The sequence below is a fragment of the Sinocyclocheilus grahami genome, unplaced genomic scaffold (assembly GCF_001515645.1).
Source record: "Sinocyclocheilus grahami isolate Dianchi unplaced genomic scaffold, SAMN03320097.WGS_v1.1 scaffold377.1, whole genome shotgun sequence".
Classification (NCBI taxonomy): domain Eukaryota; kingdom Metazoa; phylum Chordata; class Actinopteri; order Cypriniformes; family Cyprinidae; genus Sinocyclocheilus; species Sinocyclocheilus grahami.
In genome coordinates, this window is record NW_015505556.1 from 1,989,969 (window position 1) to 2,011,488 (window position 21,520).

General features: G+C 35.2%; 1 protein-coding gene across 1 annotated transcript in view; it reads left to right on the forward strand.

Moving 5' to 3' along the window:
- The first annotated feature begins 1,496 nt into the window (after positions 1–1,496).
- LOC107549661 (GRAM domain-containing protein 2) overlaps positions 1,497–21,520 on the forward strand; it is a 49,161-nt gene continuing 29,137 nt past the window's right edge. The window contains exons 1-2 of the mRNA XM_016230835.1: positions 1,497–1,580; positions 13,836–13,957. Coding sequence (XP_016086321.1) covers positions 13,842–13,957 — 116 coding nt within the window. The 5' untranslated portion in view covers positions 1,497–1,580; positions 13,836–13,841. The remainder of the gene's footprint in view (positions 1,581–13,835; positions 13,958–21,520) is intronic.

Sequence of the window (21,520 nt, forward strand, 5' to 3'; positions counted from 1 at the left end):
GCATGGCGTTAAATCATAAACAAACAAACAAACAGCATTGGTTGGCGTATTCATTTTTTTTAATTGTGTAAACGTGTTCTCTAATTATATTAGTTTCTTCTAAGAATTATATTTATACATTCAGAATTCCTATAAATCATTTTGAGTTTATTATTGTTATTACTAATATCCCATAATGTTGTTCTTACAAGCCAATTTATCCTCAGTGTTAATAAATTAGTTTAAAAAAGGAGTTAAGGACCAACAGCATGGGGGGAAAAAAGGGGAAGATCCAGACTACGATTATATTCTCAACATCCATAACCAAAAATCATATAAGAAACGCTGAGTAGATGACCTGAGAAAAAAGAAAACACTACTCCAAATAACTGACCAAATCAATTGTATTACCAGGCTTTAGCCAGCAGAGGGCTGTCTTTTACCTGCTTTTAGTTGACCGTATTTTTGCACAATTGTGAAGCAGCTTCTGTTACACTTAACTAATGATTCGAGATTAAAACAAATAAATAGTCATCTGATCCTCTTTGACCTAATACATTTACTTGAAGTACCGCTGAGATTTTACAATAAATATTTTAATAATAAAGGTATCACGTTTGCGTGTCGATGGTTCTCTGACTTTCGTTATGGACACACAACATGCAAGTAAACAAATAAAATATTTAATTTTTTCAGTAAGTGTTTTATTGCATCTGTTTCAGCCACTTATAACATAAACATAACCCAACCAACCAACAAGCAATGCCCATCTTTTACAATACTAGTGATAAAAAAAAGAGAGAGAAAGTGCATTGACATACCAAAACTCAAAATATTACTTATAGAAACTGATAAAGTCCAAACTTGAGGAAAAGCTTCAGCAGACATACGAGTAACACAAGTTATTATACAATATACAAGTTATCAACAATATATTCTTTCCGGCTGCAAAGGCTAGAACGTCAAATAGACGACTTTTAGTAAGCGTTTTATTTTGAGTCATATTAGAAAATATTTTTTTATTGTTTCATTTGCTTTTCATTAAAGGCATAAACCCCCTGCAGTTACCCAGTTTGTGAAACCTTGATGTAATATAAGGTTTAATGCAGTTCATGTTAATCTAAAAGTAGTCTGAGTAAATTACCTAAAATGTGTAATGTAATGGATTACGTTACTAATTACATTTTTGGTCATGTAGCCTAATTTGGAATCAGTAAGGGATAACAATTTGTAAGTAATCTACCCAGCTCTGTGTATAGTGCTGTGGACCTTCATTTACAGCTGAACATACAGAACTGAAGAGAGGAAGCGCTGTTACACAAGTGTATAATAGCAGGTACATCCGTCCACGTGCTTGAAGAGCGGACGCAGCAGCAGCAATGATAGGGGCGGGGCCTGTTCGCTAAGCCACGCCCCCGGTGCACAGCAACAAGTCGCAACCGGTCTGCAGAATTTCCCGTTGCACGTGCCCTTGAAGAGCGACGCACTCTCGGGTTTTTGCGATCGTTTGATGTTTATATGCGAGAATCACATGCGAGTGTACACGCGGACCTGACGGAGAAACGCATCAGCTGTGTTTGTCATGCAATTTCGGTTTGGAGGTAAGAGACCGATACAATCATGTCCGCTTCCATACAGTGTTACTTAATGCGTTATTACCGGATGCATGCATGGATTCTTGAATCGTCAGGATTCTGAAGGATGCTTTACTGGATGCATCTCTTGTCTGGTTATTAGTAGTGAAACTGCCACGTTTGCAGCGTTTTCATCCCAAACCCAGCACATTTCAGTCGTGATGTTTGCAAGAGCACTTATAGAGACACTTTTATATCATTACTTAGTCATTTATGAACTATATTTAATGCGAGTATTTTAATTTTTTTTAAACAACGCACGAATCCAAGTTTTAAGGACATTTCTAATGTTATTAACCCTTTCATATGCTGGAATTATTAAATAAGAAAGACACTAAATTCTCAGTTTTTTGTTTCCTTCAAAACTATCAACTAAAATAGTTGTTATTATTATTTTTTTACATGCATAATTACAACGTCCTGATTCAAGACCGTGGTACTAATATCGGTTTACCTCAAGAATACCGTGATACGTGAAACATTGTAGTACCATGGTACTTTTTGATGCTTTCTTTGTAAGTATACATCCGTCTTCTGAAATAAAAGGTAAAAATGACCCATTTTGGATGCTGTCAAACAATAAATAAAAATACAAATATGAAGAGGACAGTCTGAAAGGTTTAATATTGGACTGTCCACGGTAAATGTCATGCATCAAAGGGTTAAAGAGAGTTATTGGTAAACAAACTGTTGCTGTTGTTTAAGTATTTAGTTTGATACTTTATGAAATATCAGACTAGAGCTTGTTTGATATTTTATAACGACTGCCAAGATATTTGGTTGTTAAGTTGTGTTTTCTTTCATGGAGACGTTAACTTGCATAGAGAAAATACTACAAACATTCCCAACAGCAATAACAACTTGTTTTATTGAGTCGAATGCATTTCTTGTAACCGGTAACTTAAGGAGAGTGGAGGAAAGTCATTGAATGAGCCGCAGCTCTTTTGTGTTAAAGTCTGTGTCTTTTGGGTTTTCAGCCCTCTGCGGTCATCTACAATTGTCATTAAGTAGACTATCTATACCCGTACAAATACACCAAGCCCTTTGCATTGACTGTAATGGTGTTTGTTTTGGCATAAGTTGCATAACCTTGAACAGAAAAAGCAGACTGTTTGTTTTTTCCTGTGACGTGGACTCGGCTGAAAAGGGCTTCTAGTGGCACTAAGTGCCGATGACAGTCCTGATGCTTATAGCGAGAGCTTAAACATGTAAACACACACACCCTTGTGTATTATGGCTGTAATTAGCATCTATTAAAACCTGATATTATTACATTAGACAATGGTGCTCAGAATATGATTGATGTGTGGTGAAGTGTGTGCTGTGTACACATGGTTGTTTTGAAGTGAAACACTCATTATGTTGTTGCAGTGAATGTGGAGTGAGTGGTTTTGCGGTCAGCTCGGCTTCTGTCTATGCTGGAAGTCAAACAGTAAGGCTTGGCTCCAATTGCAAAAGCAAATGTCATAAGTGTTTGCGTTGGGAAACACATGCATCTACATAAATGCTTTTGGAAGCATACTGAGTCTTGTTGTATGTTGAATCAGATTCAGACCTGCATGAGCGCCACTGCTGAATGCATCAGAGCATGTGCAGGAACAGCGAGTTAATCAGAGAGTATATCAGCCTCAACAGATAACCATAGAAGAGATGTGTGATTGCATGTATGTGTGATATGCTTTTTTGCATACATAATGTGAATGCTTACATGCGTGATATATGCGATTGCATACGTGATAGGAGTGCTTTCATGCATGATATGCATGCTTGTGTGCTTGCATGCATGAGTGGTCTTTTTTTACATGCATGATATGCATGCATGTGTGATATATATGTTTTTACAAGCATGATATGTGTGCTTACATGAGTGATATGCATGCTTACATACATGACTTGCATGTGTGCGTGATATGCATGCACGGAATGCATTCTAATATGCATGATATGCTTTTTTGCGTGTATGTGTGATATGCGTGCTTGCATGCGTGGTAGTTTCATTGAATGGCTCTCAAAGAAAGTGAAAACATTGGTTTGTTGGTTCTGAGAGAGGTTTGCAGGCACCATTGCGATTGAGTCACTGTATTTTTACTGCAGATGTGACTTACTTGTGTCACCCTGCAACTGCCGCTCTTTCAGACATGAATCTTTGCATCCTCTGCCAGACGTCTCATCATTCTGAGTTTTGCCTCATTCTCCTATTAAGGCATTGTGGGTTATTTATGCGAGCTCGTGTTGAGTTATTTTAATAATAGCGTGTTAGTCATGGTAGTCATGTAGATACAGGTCGAGCATCGCTCTCTAATGTAGAGATGTGGAATGTGTTGGGAGTGGAGATTTTCTTACATTTGCATTATTTCCAATTCATGCTATAGAACTTCCGACATCTTTCTGGTGTGTGTTTTATGCCCAGATGTCGCCTTCTCACAGTTTGCATGTTCTGTCTGGTCACTGTTAAGTCATGTTGTATGTGCAGGAGGGCTCGTGTGTTTTACAAGAAAATGCCATTTCAGTCTTTCTTTCTACTTAAAAGCTTTACGTTTAATTCAATGTGGTATCTGTGTAGTTATTTGGGAAATTTACTGGCAATTTCTGAGCGAGACTGTTTCAAAGTAAATCCTACACTGATGTTTTCAGTGTTGTTTGTTATGCGAGTTAACATGAAGCATTATGCATTTCTTGTCTGTAGTTTATTTTAGTTTGTGTGAAATGAAAGGGAGAAGCAGAATGAACAGAAGATTCGTTCAGACAGCACTGTGAACCTCTGTGTGAAAACCCACCAAACAGACCTGAGTTTAGAGGAAGTTTTTTTATAAAAACAGGGCATCTTTGTTCACATTCATTACTTGAATCCTTTCACTGCCTGGTTTCACAGGATCTGATTTACAGAGCTAAGCAAATGATGCAAGAGACATTGCAATCTAATAGGACGTTTTGTAAAAGTTTTCACATTTTGGCAATGTGGGTTAATTTCACATCAACACATTTCATCCCAAATGATAGTTTGCATAAAGTAAATGAAGCCTGTTTTAAAATTCTTTTTGCATTGTGATATTTTCATGACAATTAAACACATTTCCCTACATAATTGTCATTGCTATAATGTTTTTAGCTTTATTTTACTGTATTACGTAATAGGGTTGGGCCGATAGACGATGCCATCGTGCATCGCCGATGACTGATAGACATCACGATGTTGAGCCAGCATCATGAATAAATGATTGAACCTCACATTTTGCAAATCATTCGCCATCATCCTCAGTTTATGTGGTTAGTGAAAGGTTATGTAGCTACTGTAATTTAACAGGCAACTGTTAGCAATTGTTATTTGTATTCCGTGCCTTTCTGAATACGGATTCACGCTTCGGGCACACCCCCTAACTCCCCCCCCGCCCCCCGATGTCATCGTCCATCGTGACGTTTCACTGTAGACATCGTCCGATGCCAGTTTTGTAGACATGGCCCAACCCTGTTACATAATAATGTAATGCAATGTTTTTTTTTTAATACCAGCACAAATTAAAGGCAGTACAGCATACTTCCATTATAATATGCATGTTTTAACATCAGGGTTAGGCAAGTAAACTAAAACTAAAGCCATTCAAAAATGTTGTTATTTGAAATTATATATATATATATATATATATATCAGTGGTGGGCCGTACATTTCACACCTAGGCCTTCAGTGGCGTCCTACTTGAATTAATCTACCATCATAATGATGCCACGGCTATAGAAACCATAAATATTACACAGTAATGCAGTATAACAGGGCACTACATCACAGATAGGTATCTTAAGTAGTGAGAATGAATGCCATTACTAAAGAAAGAAACCCAATTAACAAGTTGCCGTAGCTGCGCAACACATCATCTGTAGCTGAAGCATTAACCTAACAAAATGACACAAATACAGTCCATCCGATGTTCTTACAGACATTTATTCACCCAAACGCATTTATACCTTACAGATAGCACTGGTATAAAACAAATAAGGTGATTAACATGCGTTTTAAAGTTGACCTAACATTTGAACAAACTCTTACTGCTTTCCGTCTTCACGAGTCTCCCATAAAGCGATAAAAAAAAGAGTAAAAAAATGAAAATGAACCTACCCTACTTTAGTGGTTTTTCATCTTCAGGAGTCTTTCAGACAGCTGGTGCCGAGGAGGTGTGTGCTTGTTTTTCACGGTCATTTAGTACTTTAGTATTTCGATTTACAGAAGGCGAATATTTTTCAGAATGCACTGAAAATCTACAATAACGCACTGTACACAGCATATACGGTAAGAAACCTGAGAAACAGTAATAATACTGTGAAAACAAAAATGATTTACAGTGATGCTGTTTGCTAGCTTTGACTAGTACACTCTCTGACCATCCAATCAAAGGAGGAGAAAATGCTGACGCTATCGTAAGCCAGCTAGATGGCCCTGGTGCTGCCAACATGAAATCTGATTGGTTAAAGCAACAGTTTCATTGCCATTGATTTAAGCTAACAGACGCCTGCGATGTTGATTCTGAAGGCCTTAAGGCGGATTTCTTTGACCCAGGCAACACGATTGCTGAAATATGATTGGATAAAAGCTCTAATATAAACATACACTGCTGGAAGCAGTGCAACCAAGAGAAAAGCTATGAAATTAAGAGAATAGACTATTGGAAATAATTGAATACACATTCATGGAAAAATATATTAAACTACATCAGTGATTCTGATAGTGTTTAGGCCAGCAGAGAAGGCTATGCTGGCCCTGACGGCCCACCACCGACAAAAACACAACAAAAACTAGAATTAAAATACAAAAATATATAAGAATATAAAAATAAACACCTTGATGATGCTAAAATAAGAGTTAAAAATATTGTTAATATTTGAAGTATAATAATATTTTTAGAGATTTGTGTGTGTGTGCATGTGCCAAAACTAGATCTAATCAAATATAATTATTTTTAATAGTTTTATTGTTAAAAATAAAACTTATTTCTAAAATATATAATTTTTTCCACTTGAAAATGTGTTTAATTACCATTACATTCCGTTTAAAGTGTCCTAAAATACACTTCAATATTCTACAAATAAAATGTTCTTCAATTTTACAATATCTGCGTAGTTTCTCGTTTTGTTCTTTTGTTTCTGAAACATGAGCTTACTCTTTGTCGTATTGTTAGTGTATGTTGAGCGGATGCGTTAGAAGGCATCGTAATAGATAATGCTGGAGTCATGGAGACAGTCACGGGCTTCAGCTTCAGCTCCGCTCTCGTTGCTCGTGTGTTTCTGCGTCCGTCCCGACTGAAAACACTGCAGAGCATCTCTCCTCTCCATGTGAAGATGTGAAGGTCTTTCGTTTACCTGACTCCACAAACACGGTCATGTGACCTTCTCTAAGCTGTTTCCATGGTGATGTGAATGTCTGGCGTTGAATCTCTCACCTGACTGAAGACTGATCAGTGACATCAGAGTAGAGGTCTGCATTCCCGCGGCTCTGCCACACTTTTTCCCTATTGTGTTGTCGATGTTAAACGGATTGTATCCTGACAAGACCAATAAAATAACATACAATTTTGTGCAGACTACACTTTTATTTGTCAGCCTATCTCTCTTTCTTTGAGTAGCGGAAATGTAAATGTGAGATTCTGGAAACGAGATCTAAATTTAGCGGGAACGGTCGGGTCGGGAAGAAAATTATTCTAAGCGGACAGCGGGTGAACAAAGAGTGAATATATAGAGGGAGCGGGTGGGTGCAGAATATAACCTTGCGGGAGCGGGACCAAAAACAGTCCCACGCAGACCTCTACATCAAAAGCGTCTGAGGTCACATGACAGTTTCACTCCTCTTTTCCCTTCTGACAGGAACAAAAACACAAGGGTCACCTGACCTGTCTGTCATGCCGTGGAGTTTCTGAACTACTTTAAGGAATTAGTTGTTATTTTTCTGTCCAGTCACTTCAGCTGACAGACTCTGAATAGAGCCGGACTGACGGAGAGTTTCTGCTCTGCTGTTGTTTCTCTCTGTCTGTCGTCTCTTTTGTGGTGTTTGACTCTGTGCTGCTGATTTTCCCAGGGCTCTGTGGTCTTCACAGCTTGGATGAGCTCCAGGAAAAACACACAAGACAGTTCCTGAACCCAAGGAAAACTTTCTCTCTCTGTCATTCTATCATTCTATTCAGTAATGTATATACAGTATATATATGTGTGTATACAGTATATATATATATATGTATATATGCTTGTTTTTATTTTAGCTTTTCATTCTTTTTTGTCATTTTATATAGTTGCTAATTTTTTATTATTAATTTTTATTTCCGTTTTAGTAAATGTAGTCCTTCAACTTTCAAATGTAGCTATATATACAGTATCATTCGCTCTACTGTTGTCTGTTATGTTATTTTAGGATGAATTATATATATATACACTGTATATATATATATATTAATATTTGTATATAGCTGTTTATTTATCTTATTTCGGTTTTAGCCATTTACACTTCAGCACCTCGGGTAAACATATGTATTAATATTTTTAACTAGCTTTAATTTTTATATTTTATAGAAATTTTATTGTGTTTTTTCATAATTTTATATCATTTTTAACGTTTCTATATAGCTGTATATTTACTTCAGTTTTAGTCATTTTAATACTTCAACTGGAATGTGTCTATTAATTTTTGAACTAGCTTTTATTTTTTATTATTTTATGTGCTCTTGTTATTTTCATTAGATTTTGTATTTTTCATTACTATATAGCTGTTTATTTATTTGATTTCAATTTTAGTACTTTTATTACTACAACCTAAACGTATCTATTAATATTTTCACACACACACACACACACAGGGCTGGGCGATATAGCTAAAAAAATGTATCAACGATATAATGTTTAATATCGTTGGGGATCGATAATTATTGACATTTTTTATAACATTTTTTAAAAACAAAGAGCAATACAAAAAAAATGTTTAAATTTAACCACTGTATTTTTTTAATTAACTCAATTTATTGAGACAAACAACAAATATTTTTTTGTTTTAACAGTCAAACACACAATAAAAATTAAACAAATATCTAATTTCTAATGTTTTATATGCAGATTAATTAGGTCTCAATGAAACTGTTGTCTTGTCTCCCGAGGCCACAGGAGGGCGCAATGAGCAAAATAGTGCAGCACATTTAAATCGTCAAAGCAAGGAAGTAAAGTAACTCTATAAAAAAACGTGCATTACGTCTAAATTAACTCATAAAAATCAAATATAATTTCGTAAATTGCATAAACAATTATGAACAAAACGGCATCATGTATTTATGCCTTGCTTAATACAAAGACTCGAATCGCCCATCACGCAGATTGCATTAAAAACATAAGAGACGCAGTGAAAAGGAATAAACCTCCACAAATTTGCGACGTGTTTTCTAAAAGTTTAAACTGGTTTAACTTTGCATGGCTACATCTCTTGTGCGAGACGCGAGTGCAGCAGTCATATTTGTCCGTCTAATAAATGCGCTGAATATGCATCTGTGTGAACGGCTTGGTTTCAGTTTTAACCTAATCAAGATCTTCTCTGCATTGAGCTACTAATATTTTGAATGAATAACACAGCAGCGGCGCGTCTCGTGGTCTAGAGACTAACAAATCATAAAAATGCAACAACGTCACTTACGTCATCACCGCATCTCGCGTGCCACTGATACTGATATATATGTATATATATATATATGTATATAAAATAGTGCTGTCAAACGATTAATCATGATTAATCACATCCAAAGTAAATGTTTTTTGTTTACATTATATGTGTGTGCTGTGTATATTAGTTTTAACCTAATCAAGATCTTCTCTGCATTGAGCTACTAATATTTTGAATGAATAACACAGCAGCGGCGCGTCTCGTGGTCTAGAGACTAACAAATCATAAAAATGCAACAACGTCACTTACGTCATCACCGCATCTCGCGCGCCACTGATACTGATATATATGTATATATATATATATGTATATAAAATAGTGCTGTCAAACGATTAATCATGATTATTCACATCCAAAGTAAATGTTTTTTGTTTACATTATATGTGTGTGCTGTGTATATTTATTCTGTATATATAAATACACACACACAGCATATAATTTAAGAATATTTACATGTATATATTATATTCATATAATTTGTTATATATATATATATATATATATATATATATATATGAGTATATTTAATATATAAGCATAACCTTTTTTTTAACTATAAACATGCATGTGTGTTTATATAGTATTTATTAATATTTTGAATCACCTCTTATTTTATTTATAAAGTGACTTTCCCATGTTTAGGGTCATGTTCTTTTGCATGTAGGCTGTTTTTCCCTTCCCAGAATGCATCCTTTGCTGGTTTTGAGCTTGTCTCTTGATCTACAGAAAGTTTCCTAACCCTCTGCTGTCCACGAACCGGAGGGACATGAAGATACGGGCTCTCAGGAGACGTTTGTGCCTCTTCCTGTTTGAGGAAGACCAGCCGCTCATTTAAACACATTAAACAGCAGAAACGCTGCTGTCCACTGGAGTTTTACTGGCATGCTTTGATGAATGCGTGTGTTTCTGCAGCGGTTTGCTCGCTTGTGTTCGACATCTCTCCAGTGTTTGTGGTCAGTCACACCTCTATATTTAGAGCTTGTTATCAGCTTGTTTTCTGTCTCTCTCAAGGCTCTCTTTCTTCAGATGGCACTCAGTTGGCGAGCCTTATTTAGTCTGATGTGAGAGAGTGTGTGAGTGTGAGTGTGTGTGTGTGTGTGTGTGTGAGAGAGAGTGTGTGTGAGAGAGAGTGTGTGTGAGAGAGAGTGTGTGTGAGAGAGAGTGTGTGTGAGAGAGAGTGTGTGTGAGAGAGAGTGTGTGTGAGAGAGAGTGTGTGTGAGAGAGAGTGTGTGTGAGAGAGAGTGTGTGTGAGAGAGAGTGTGTGTGAGAGAGAGTGTGTGTGAGAGAGAGTGTGTGTGAGAGAGAGTGTGTGTGAGAGAGAGTGTGTGTGAGAGAGAGTGTGTGTGAGAGAGAGTGTGTGTGAGAGAGAGTGTGTGTGAGAGAGAGTGTGTGTGAGAGAGAGTGTGTGTGTGTGAGTGTGTGAGTGTGTGAGTGTGAGAGTGTGAGAGTGTGAGAGTGTGTGAGTGTGAGAGTGTGAGAGAGTGTGTGTGAGTGTGTGTGCGTGTATGTGCGTGAGAGCATGTGAGAGCGTGTGAGTGCGTGTGTGTGTGTCAAGTCACCTTTATTTATATAGCGCTTTTAACAATACAGATTGTGACAAAGCAACTAGAGTGTGTGAGAGTGTGTGTGAGAGCGTGTGAGAGCGTGTGAGTGCGTGCGTGTGTGTGTGTGTGTGTGTGTGTGTGTGTGTGGAGGTGAGCTGTTATCACTTGCCCGAGTGTTTTCATGCTGCCAGATCTTTCCACAGAGAAAGTTCGATGCCTCCAGCTTCACCCTGCATGGCTCGTTTCCATAAGAGAGCATCTAAGGCACATCTGAGGAGCCTTATCATCTGAGGCAGCTTTCTTTGGTTATTTTCTTTCTTCCGAGAAAAAAAACAACTAGATTAGATGGAAAGGGCTGCATGATTAATCCAAACCAAAATCACTAGTTTGCTGAGGGTCACTTATAACACACATTTAAAAACACAACATGGGTCAACCATATTCCCACATAAATATTATTTTTAGTAATTTTACATTTGCACTGTAAAATTAAATTATATTATATTCCTTACATACTCTTAAATATTTTTATTTTATTTCAAGTATTACAATACTAATGTTTCTTATTTTTGTTTTTTTGTAATAAATTATTGTTATTATATTACTGTTTCCTGAATTTTTTCTTTAATACTCAAGAATTTACTTGAATATTTAATTTTTATAGTAAAATATTACTATGGTAATATTTTTTTAATATTTATTTTGTTTAATCTTTTATTTAGTACTAGTAAGAATAAGAATAAATAATAAAGAATACATTATTATTATTATTATTTGCAGTTATAAATTATTATTATTATTATTTAGCCTTTATTTGTACTGTAAAAATAAATTATTATTATTATTTGCTTAAATACTCATAGATACATTTTTTTTTAAATTTTTTTAATCATTATTTTGTTTCATATTTCATTCAGTACTATAAAATAATTATTATTATTACTACTACTATTATTATCATTATCATTAATAATTTTTACTATTAAAAACAATAAATTATTATTATATATTTTTTTTATTACATTTAGTCAGTTATATTGTAAAATAAAATAATATTTATTTTACAGTGAAATATAATGCTAATATTTATTTATTTTTGTTTAATATGTTATTTAAATAGTAATATTAAATTGTCATATTGATATGTAATCACAAAAACAAACAAACTTTTTTTTTTTGCAGCTCTGCAAACATGCACATATTATTTGCTTAAATACTCCATTATACAGAGATACATTTTTTTTTAATTTTTTTAATCATTATTTTGTTTCATATTTCATTCAGTACTATAAAATAATAATTATTATTACTACTACTATTATTATCATTATCATTAATAATTTTTACTATTAAAAACAATAAATTATTATTATATATTTTTTTATTACATTTAGTCAGTTATATTGTAAAATAAAATAATATTTATTTTACAGTGAAATATAATGCTAATATTTATTTATTTTTGTTTAATATGTTATTTAAATAGTAATATTAAATTGTCATATTGATATGTAATCACAAAAACAAACAAACTTTTTTTTTTTGCAGCTCTGCAAACATGCACAGCTAACATTTTTCCTCACTTTACAATTTTCTTCCTTTGCTTTTAGTTGCTTTGCACCAGGTTGGATGTCAGTGATGCCAAACGCTTTTCCCGAAAGCTTTTCTCCCAATTTCTTTCCCAAGTGTGACCTCAAATGAGGCCAGATACAGAATGCAAAAACAGCCACTTTTGTGTCATGAAATGCACACAGAAACCGCATGATGACTATTGATTAACAAGGCTTCAGTTACTGTAAGGAAATCTGCTGCTTTGAATTGGACAAAAGCCCTTTCTGAAGGGAGCGGCGCGTATCCGATGTCTGGGAACTCCTGGACGTTTATTGACGGTTTTGTTTTGTTGTGTAATTTTCTGCTGAATGAAGCGAGCGAGTCTGATGATTATTTCTGTTGTGGCAGGTTTTCACTGGATGTGACTCGTTCTCACACGCGGCCTGATTAAACCGGTACAATTTACCCTCATTAGCATGTTTAACTGCTCTCGTCACAATAAAGCCATTCACTTTTCTAGGTCAGTGCTGAATTGAAAGTGATGTGGTGTTGTTTTGAATAGCTGTTTGAGAGCAAACGCAGCGTTTCTTCATGTGTTTGCAAGAGAAACCTTGTCTAATATTTTAAGGCGTCATAGGTGTAAAGCCACATTGTAAGACAGCGTCACGTGTGTCCTTCTGAGAGAAAGCAATCCCAGAATGCACTGCAGCAAGATCAAGGAATTGCGTGTTCCAGTAATAATGGCATATTTATATGTTAACTATTTTGCATTCATGTTAATATTAATGTTCTAGTTGTATTGTTGAAATAACTCTTTTGGTTATTGTATTTTTTCTTGAATAACAAAGCATCAGAAAAGCAACGAGGCCCATGGAAAAACTTTAACAGTAAACAACGTGAAAAAAAAGTCAACTCTGTATGTAATATTGTGTAAATAATAATAAAATAGTTTTAAATAATGTATAAAATGTCATATTTTATCCATTGTTTTTGTTGTTGTAGCCAATGTTTTCTTGTTTATATTTTGTTTATTAAAATAAATACAAATTGGGTACAAATAACAAAAAATATATATATAATATTATGTATATATATATAAATTAATAAACATAATAAAAATTAAGCAAAAATGTATTGTCGACTTTAAAATTGAATATTTTACCTATTATTTTTGTTGTTGAACCCAGTATATTTTAATCAAATATATATTCTAATAAACAAATAATTGGCAACATCAACAAAATTATAATATATATAAATACATTTAAAAAAACTAAATTTAATTGAATTTAATCTGTAATATTTTATCAATTTTTATTTATTTATTTGTTCTTTGAACCTATGATATCGTCGTTAGATATTTTGGTTTTGTTATATGTTCATGATTAAATAATCGATAAACAATTATGAAGCGTATAATTTATTTTTCCTGCTTGTTTTGCACAGATAATAATGACAGCGCTCATTGATCAGGGTGAGGACATGGGCCTGGTGATGCCGATAGAGCTGACGGACCCTCAGAAGGACGACGACCCCCAGGGGCCCGCTCACTTCAGGCAGAGCCTCATGTGAGAGCCGCACACATCTGCAGGATTACACAATAAAAGTCCTGAACGGCATTCACTACATCGTTTAAAAAATCTGCTTTAAAGCGCTTCACTTTCCAAACCACTCCAGCATGCGTCAGTCCTAGTTTCATTCCCTTGATAGTGTGTGCGATTGGGACACGATGACTCACAGAAACGCAGGGATTGGTTTTCTGTAAACTAATTCTTTTACTGGCTGTGCTATTGAATTCGCAGCATCTCAGTCTCTGTTAAATCTACACCCTGTTCCCACAAGTCTGTGCTCGTTGTCCTCGGGCAGGTTTGCGATCAGGGCCGGGCCGCCGTCATCCGTAACGCCACAAACACACAGTTCTGCTCGCTCTGTTTGTTTAAACATCTCCCCGCCTCAGAGCGTGAATTAACCAAGCACTTGTAATGTAATGACTGTGTTTGTGTTTCGCCCTGATCAAGCAGGTTTATGAAAAATGTCTCCGAGGAAGGTGGGTGGTGCATAATTTAGAAGAGTGCAGGTTTGATCACAGAGAGAAAACACAATTTGATCTGAGAATCAGATCTGGTGTCATTCACTAAAACTAAAACCATAAAAAAAGCATGACTTGAAATAAAAGTAACATTAATTGAAATAATAAAATAGAATAAAGTAAAGTAAATGAAATGAAATAAAACAAAAAAAAAATTCAATTTCAATTCAACTTTATATTGAAGCAGTAAAATTACTAAAACTGAAATAAAAAAATAAAGCTAAATAGAAATAACAAAAAGGAAATAAAATAAAGCTGAATAGAAATAGGGGGAAACGAAATAATAAAACTGACAAAACTGAAATAAAAATGACGCTAAATAGAAATAAAAATAGAAATGACAAAATAATAATGACAAAAACAGTTACTAAGATTTAAGCATATATGTATATGTGTGTGTAATATATAATAAAGTAATAATAATGATAAAAACATGAAAAAAATTATATATTATTATATTATATAATATATCATTCACACACACTAAATATACTAGTAATACCAGCAATACTGGTAATACTTCTAATATAATACAACTAAAATAACATTGTTCTTTAGTCTCTCATCCAGGCATGACTAGATATTGTTGTAGAGACAGTATGAGGCTGATATGTTTGCACAGGACAAAGTTTTGTGTTTTTTGCATCCAGTTTTTGTCTCATTTGTTAAGCGAAGTTTGCAATATGAGAAGAGAGCTGTCTTGTGCAATTTTTAGATTCAAATATCTAAAATTGACAAAGACACTATTCATGCACATGTAATCAGGCTGTTTGGATCATGTGAGATTATTTCAAGTCGTTTGCGATTGATGAGAATCTGTGCACGTGGGTTTCTGAACCAGAGACGCAGTGATCCGTAAGCGGATAACGTGGGAGCATTTGTGTGCGTGTGTGTGTGTGTGTGTGTGCGTGCGTGCGTGCGTCGTGTGAGTGTGTACATGCGTGCATGCGTGTGTGTGTGTGTGTGAGATGGTTGTGGTGTTTGGCTGTAGATCAGAGGCCCATAGAGGTAAACAATAGAGAGAAAATAAGACTCATTAGATGGAAACTGTACAAAGATGCCTTTGAGAGAGGAAGAGCCATATTACTGTTGCTGACGTGATAAAACTCCAGCACTGATGATTAAAGTTCAGTTTGAGCTTCAGACGTGAATGAATCATCAAATCAATCTAATCATTTCACCTGCTGGACCAGAAAAATCCCACAGACGCACACTGATGGAGGGAAAGAGGTGTTGATATTCTTAACTAGACCTATTAAAAATTGTTTGTGGTGAGATGTGCATGCATTAGTGTTTCAGCTCTCCGCTTCAGATGTCCCTTTTCCTTTTAAATAATCCCTGCTAAGAGTTAGGTTGAGTTTTTAGTCATCTTTTTTGTTTAAGAATCATCCTAGATGGCGTTCAAACGGGAACTGACGAGCGTCTTCACGACGCCATTGCTGAGATGCTAGAAAAGCAGCTGAACACCATAAAGTTAAGCATGTTTGTGTTCGTTGGTGAGGAAATCTCATTGATTTCCATGCGACTTGATTCCTTGGAAAAATATGTCAAAGCTAGGGTTGGGTACCGAAACCCGGTGCCGTACCTACAGTGCCTTGCGAAAGTATTCATACCCCTTCATTTTTTTTACATTTTATGTTGCTTCCTTATGATAAACTTCTTTAAATTACTTTTTTTTCCCACATCAATCTACACTCCATACACCATACTGACAAAGCAAAAACAGAATTGTCACAACTTCGTAAATTAATTAAAAATAAAAAACTGAATTAAGTACTTTGCATAAGTATTCATACCCTTAACTAAATATTTAGCTGAAGCACCTGAACAGCCTCAAGTCTTTTTTTGTTTGATCTGACAAGCTTTGCTCATCAGCATTTGGCAATTATCTGCCATTCTTCTCCTCACCTCTTCACCTCTCAAGCTCTGTCAGGTTGGATGAGGGCAGATGCACATTTTCAGGAATATTTGATTGTGTTCAAGCTCATGCTCTGGCTGGGCCACTCAAGGACATTCACACAGTTGTCTATAAGCCACTCTTGCTTGTCCTGTTGGAAGGTGAACCTTCTGCCCAGTCTGAGGTTCTGAACGCTCTGGACTGGGTTTTCATTAAGGCTATCTCTGTATTTTGCTGCTTTGAGCTTTTGTTCTACTGTGACGAGTCCCTCAGTGACTGAAAAACAGCCCCACAGCATGAGGCTGCTACCAGCACACTTTACTTTCTTAGACCTTTTATTAAGACACGTGTGCCTTTCCAAATAATACCCATTCAATTGTATTTGCCAGAGGTTAACTTCACTTGAAGTGTAGTAATATCTACAAGCAAAATGAATGCTCCTGAGCTAAATTTCAACTGTCCCAGATAAGGGTATGAATACTTATGCAATGGAATAAACCCTGGCGGCGCAGCGCGAGCGGACTCAAACAGAGACAGAGTACACAAGGTGTGGGTTTATCGATAGATTGTTATAATATCTGTATCTGTGCAGTTATTTGTCATACATACAGTTTACAAAAGGTCACGAGGTAATCGGTTTCCCATCTAACGTTACTGTAAAGTTTTCGCTGACACCTCATCACACCACAGCTGTTTCCTCCTGTGAAAATCTAGCCCTTAACACATATGAACGCATACTTTATAAAACGATCGTGTTGCTATTTTCATTTGAAAATGTTATATTTAATATAAAGCATATTACAGTGCATGTGACATACCATAGTCATTCACAGACATGATTAAAGAGAGTGACAGGCAGCACTCATTTTCACTCATTTTAACTAAATATCAGAGTGACTGACAGAGATACATTTTGTGTGGTTTTGTATTAAATATTGTTTTGTATTAAATAATGACCCAGGTCGTGAAATACATTTATTAGCCTTAGAGTAAGGGAAGCACAACTCGGGAAATGAGAGCATACGAGGAGCATGTGAAGGCTATGTATATTTATTTTAATGTTATCCATCGTTTTTTTTTTGGGGTGGCTCTTCTTTTTTTTTTTAAGTATCGTTTCAGGCACCGGTAACGTTTTAAAAGTATCGATTTGGCACCAGTATCGTAAAAAACCCAATCGATACCCAACACTAGTCAAAGCGTTCGGCGGCAGATTTGACTACATGCAAACCACGGTGCGTGATATCAAAAAGGATTAGATCGCTAGAAGAGCTGCAGGAGAAGCTATGGCTTTATGAAGACAAATCTAGACAAAATAATCTAAGGCTGGTGGGTCTGCCTGAAGGAGCTGAAGGTGGCAACTAGGGATGTCAATTTTCAATTATTTCCATGATCGATCATCTTTTCAATTAAAGATCAATTAATCGATTAATCGTTAAAGGGTTAGTTCACCCCAAAATGAAAATTCTGTCATTAATTACTCACCCTCATGTCGTTCCAAACTTGTAAGACCTTCGTTCATCTTCGGAACACAAATTAAGATATTTGTGATGAAATCCGAAAGCTCTCTGACCCTCCATAGACAGCAAGGATACTAACACGATCAACGCACAGAAACGTAGCAAGGAAATTGGTCAAATAGTCCATGTGACATCAGGGGTTCAACCGTAATTTTACGAAGGTACGAGAATACTTTTTGTGCGCAAAGAAAACAATAATAAATGTATTCAACAATTCTTCTCCCCGAGGTACCGTCTTCCGCCATTTTGGAGAGTACCCCAGAACATAATCAACATAAAGGTAAATTTTGCCATATATTTCTGCCATATGGACATCATCTTGAGATAGTCACCACTGATAAGCTATTATATAATGCAGAAACTTGGAATTTTCTGTAAAGCTGCTTTGCAACAATTTGCATCGTGAAAAGCGCTATACAAATAAATAAATAAAAAACTTAAATTAAATTGAATTGAATAAACAGAGCTGGTTACGTTCAAAGCGCACACATGCTGAACATAAACAACGCTGATTACGTCGATTTATTTGTTTATTACATTTCAATATAAAATACCTTTGTATTGTTTCTGTTTTAATGTACTTTTAAAGTTTGGATCGTTAATGAATTATTTTCGCCAAAGATCCAGCGCCGTCACCGTAACTCACAGCCGCTCGCACGTGTTTTGCGCATGAGCCTCACACAGCCCAAAATTAAACGACTTAATCGACCATCGATAGCTTTAATTGATTGCATCTCTTATTGACAATCAATCGATCGTTGATTAATCGTTGACATCCCTATTTGCAACGCAATTCAGTTTTTTGCAGACCCAAATTCCGAAGTGGTTAAAAAAAACTTAAATTAAATTGAATTGAATAAACAGAGCTGGTTACGTTCAAAGCGCACACATGCTGAACATAAACAACGCTGATTACGTTGATTTATTTGTTTATTACATTTCAATATAAAATACCTTTGTATTGTTTCTGTTTTAATGTACTTTTAAAGTTTGGATCGTTAATGAATTATTTTCGCCAAAGATCCAGCGCCGTCACCGTAACTCACAGCCGCTCGCACGTGTTTTGCGCATGAGCCTCACACAGCCCAAAATTAAACGACTTAATCGACCATCGATAGCTTTAATTGATTGCATCTCTTATTGACAATCAATCGATCGTTGATTAATCGTTGACATCCCTATTTGCAACGCAATTCAGTTTTTTGCAGACCCAAATTCCGAAGTGGTTACCGGCCTTACAAGAGAAGGTGATTGAAATTGAAGGTGCGCATCGCTTCTAGGAAGAAAGCACGTACCTCGATATTTAAGCGCCTCTGTTACAACGACAGGCAAGCGATCCTGAAAGAAGCCAGAAACTCAGCATCCCTGAGCTATGAAGGGGCCAAGTTGTGGTTCTTTCCCGATTTCAGCAAGGGCACGTTTCAAAGAAGGAAAGCTTTGTCGGAAAGAAGGAACGCCTTCAACAGTTGTGCATCGAATCATTCCTGTTATATCCAGCTGTAGTTAAAGTGATAAACAGCCGCGAGCAGATTCTTTTCAAGACCCCAGGAGACCTCGAGAGGTTTGTCCCATCGCTGGATGAAATCTACCCCAACGACGGGAATCTCCAATGACTAAACTCAGCCCTCTTGATCCTGCGCTACAACATTTTAAGTAGGGACCAGTGTTGGGTGTAATTAGTTACTGTAATTTAATTATTTTTCCCTTGAAAAAGTTAAGTAAGGGATTACTCTTATTTTTTTTCTGTAATTTAATTACATTTACTTCTTATGTAATTGAGCTTAATACTGTGTATAGACTGTCGAACATTTATACACAATACAATAGTGGATTTAACATCAAAATTTAAAGTCTAACCTTAAAATACATGATTTTTTTTATGGACCCTTCTCACTTTAAAGGAACACTCCACTATTTTTGAAAATAGGCTCATTTTCCAACTCCCCTAGAGTTAAACAGTTGAGTTTTACTGTTTTCGAATCCATTCAGCCGATCTCCGGGTCTGGTGGTAGCACTTTTAGCTTAGCTTAGCATAGATCATTGAATCTGATTAGACCGTTAGCATCTCGCTCAAAAATGACCAAAGAGTTTCAATAATTGTCCTATTACCTAGCTATTTTCAGGCACTGTGTAATATCATTGCACCTGCTGCACTCATGGTACGGCAGCAAAGTTCCTTGATTATTACGCCGGAATGAGAGTATAGTTCCTAGCCATATCAGCCTAGAAAATCACAACTTTTCATTTTCCGTCGGTCTTAGTACACGATGTAACTACAGAAGAGTCAAGTTTTAAATAGGAAAAATATAGAAACTCTTTGGTCATTTTTGAGGGAGATGCTAACGATGGAGTCCCGAGGAACTGTAACATTCATTCAGTGTCATTCATTTATAACAAACTGCTTAATCATGGCTCCGGTGCACTTCTCATCACTACAATATGGGAAAAGGAGCTGACCCCCTCTAAACCTAACTGGAACTGGATATGGGGAAGTATTCCTATGATGTCAAAGAATCCTGCCCATCAACTTAATACACTTTAAACTGGATTCACAAGGCCTATGTAACACCGTATGCTACATAGAATGAAGCGCTTGCCTACTACTTTTTGTACATTGTGTGGTATGTCACCCCCTATATATATATACGTATATATGTATATATATATATATCTTTTATTTTTGTGCTAAGCCTGGTTTGTATATAGTTATCGTAAGCCATGTATGTTGGCTTTGTTCTATAATAAACAATAAAAATATATATTTTTGGTCATTAAAATAAAATAAAATGCAAATATTATTTGAAAAATATTGTTTATTAGATTTAGAAAATGTGAAAATTTGCCTTGGTTCAAGTTCAAGTACTAAAATTAAAAATAAGTAATAAATAAAAAATATTTGAAAAAATAAACAATACAAAAAATAATAAAAATGACAGAAATACATCACAAAATTACTAAGATTAAAGGTATGGAAAAATATATTATTATATATTATATGTGTATATTTATATAAATTAAAACTATATAATAATATATTGTTATATATGAATTATATTTTATTTATTATTGAAATATATTTATATATTTTTTTATTAGATAAAAGCAATAGAAATCTTGCTTTGGCAACTAACTGAAATAAAATAAGTTATTAAAAATAAAAATGTTTTATAGAAATATAAAATATAATGGAAATATTAAAAAACGAATAAAAAAAGTAAACAACTAAAATTTGAATTTTGAAATAATATTATTAAATATGATGGTATGGGCTAAGTAGAAATATATATGAAGAAAACTAAAATGACAAAAAAAAAAAATTACAAAACTTTAAACTATGAAACAAATTTTTATATTATGTATTATATATTAATATATATATATATAGAAATCACACACTCTTCAGAAAAATGAAAACACTAGTTTCAATTAGTCTCTTTTTGGTTTCACTCATTTATGGTGAGACTCTTTTGGTTTTGCGATTAATTGAGGAAGCCAGATTTGTCTCGCAGCAGGAGTCGCGGTGTTTGTGCGAATGATGTGTCGTTTCACCACAGCGTGTGAGACGAGGAGGCGATGATGGCAGCGCTGCAAACTCCACGTGCACAACACTCACACACACTATTGTCAG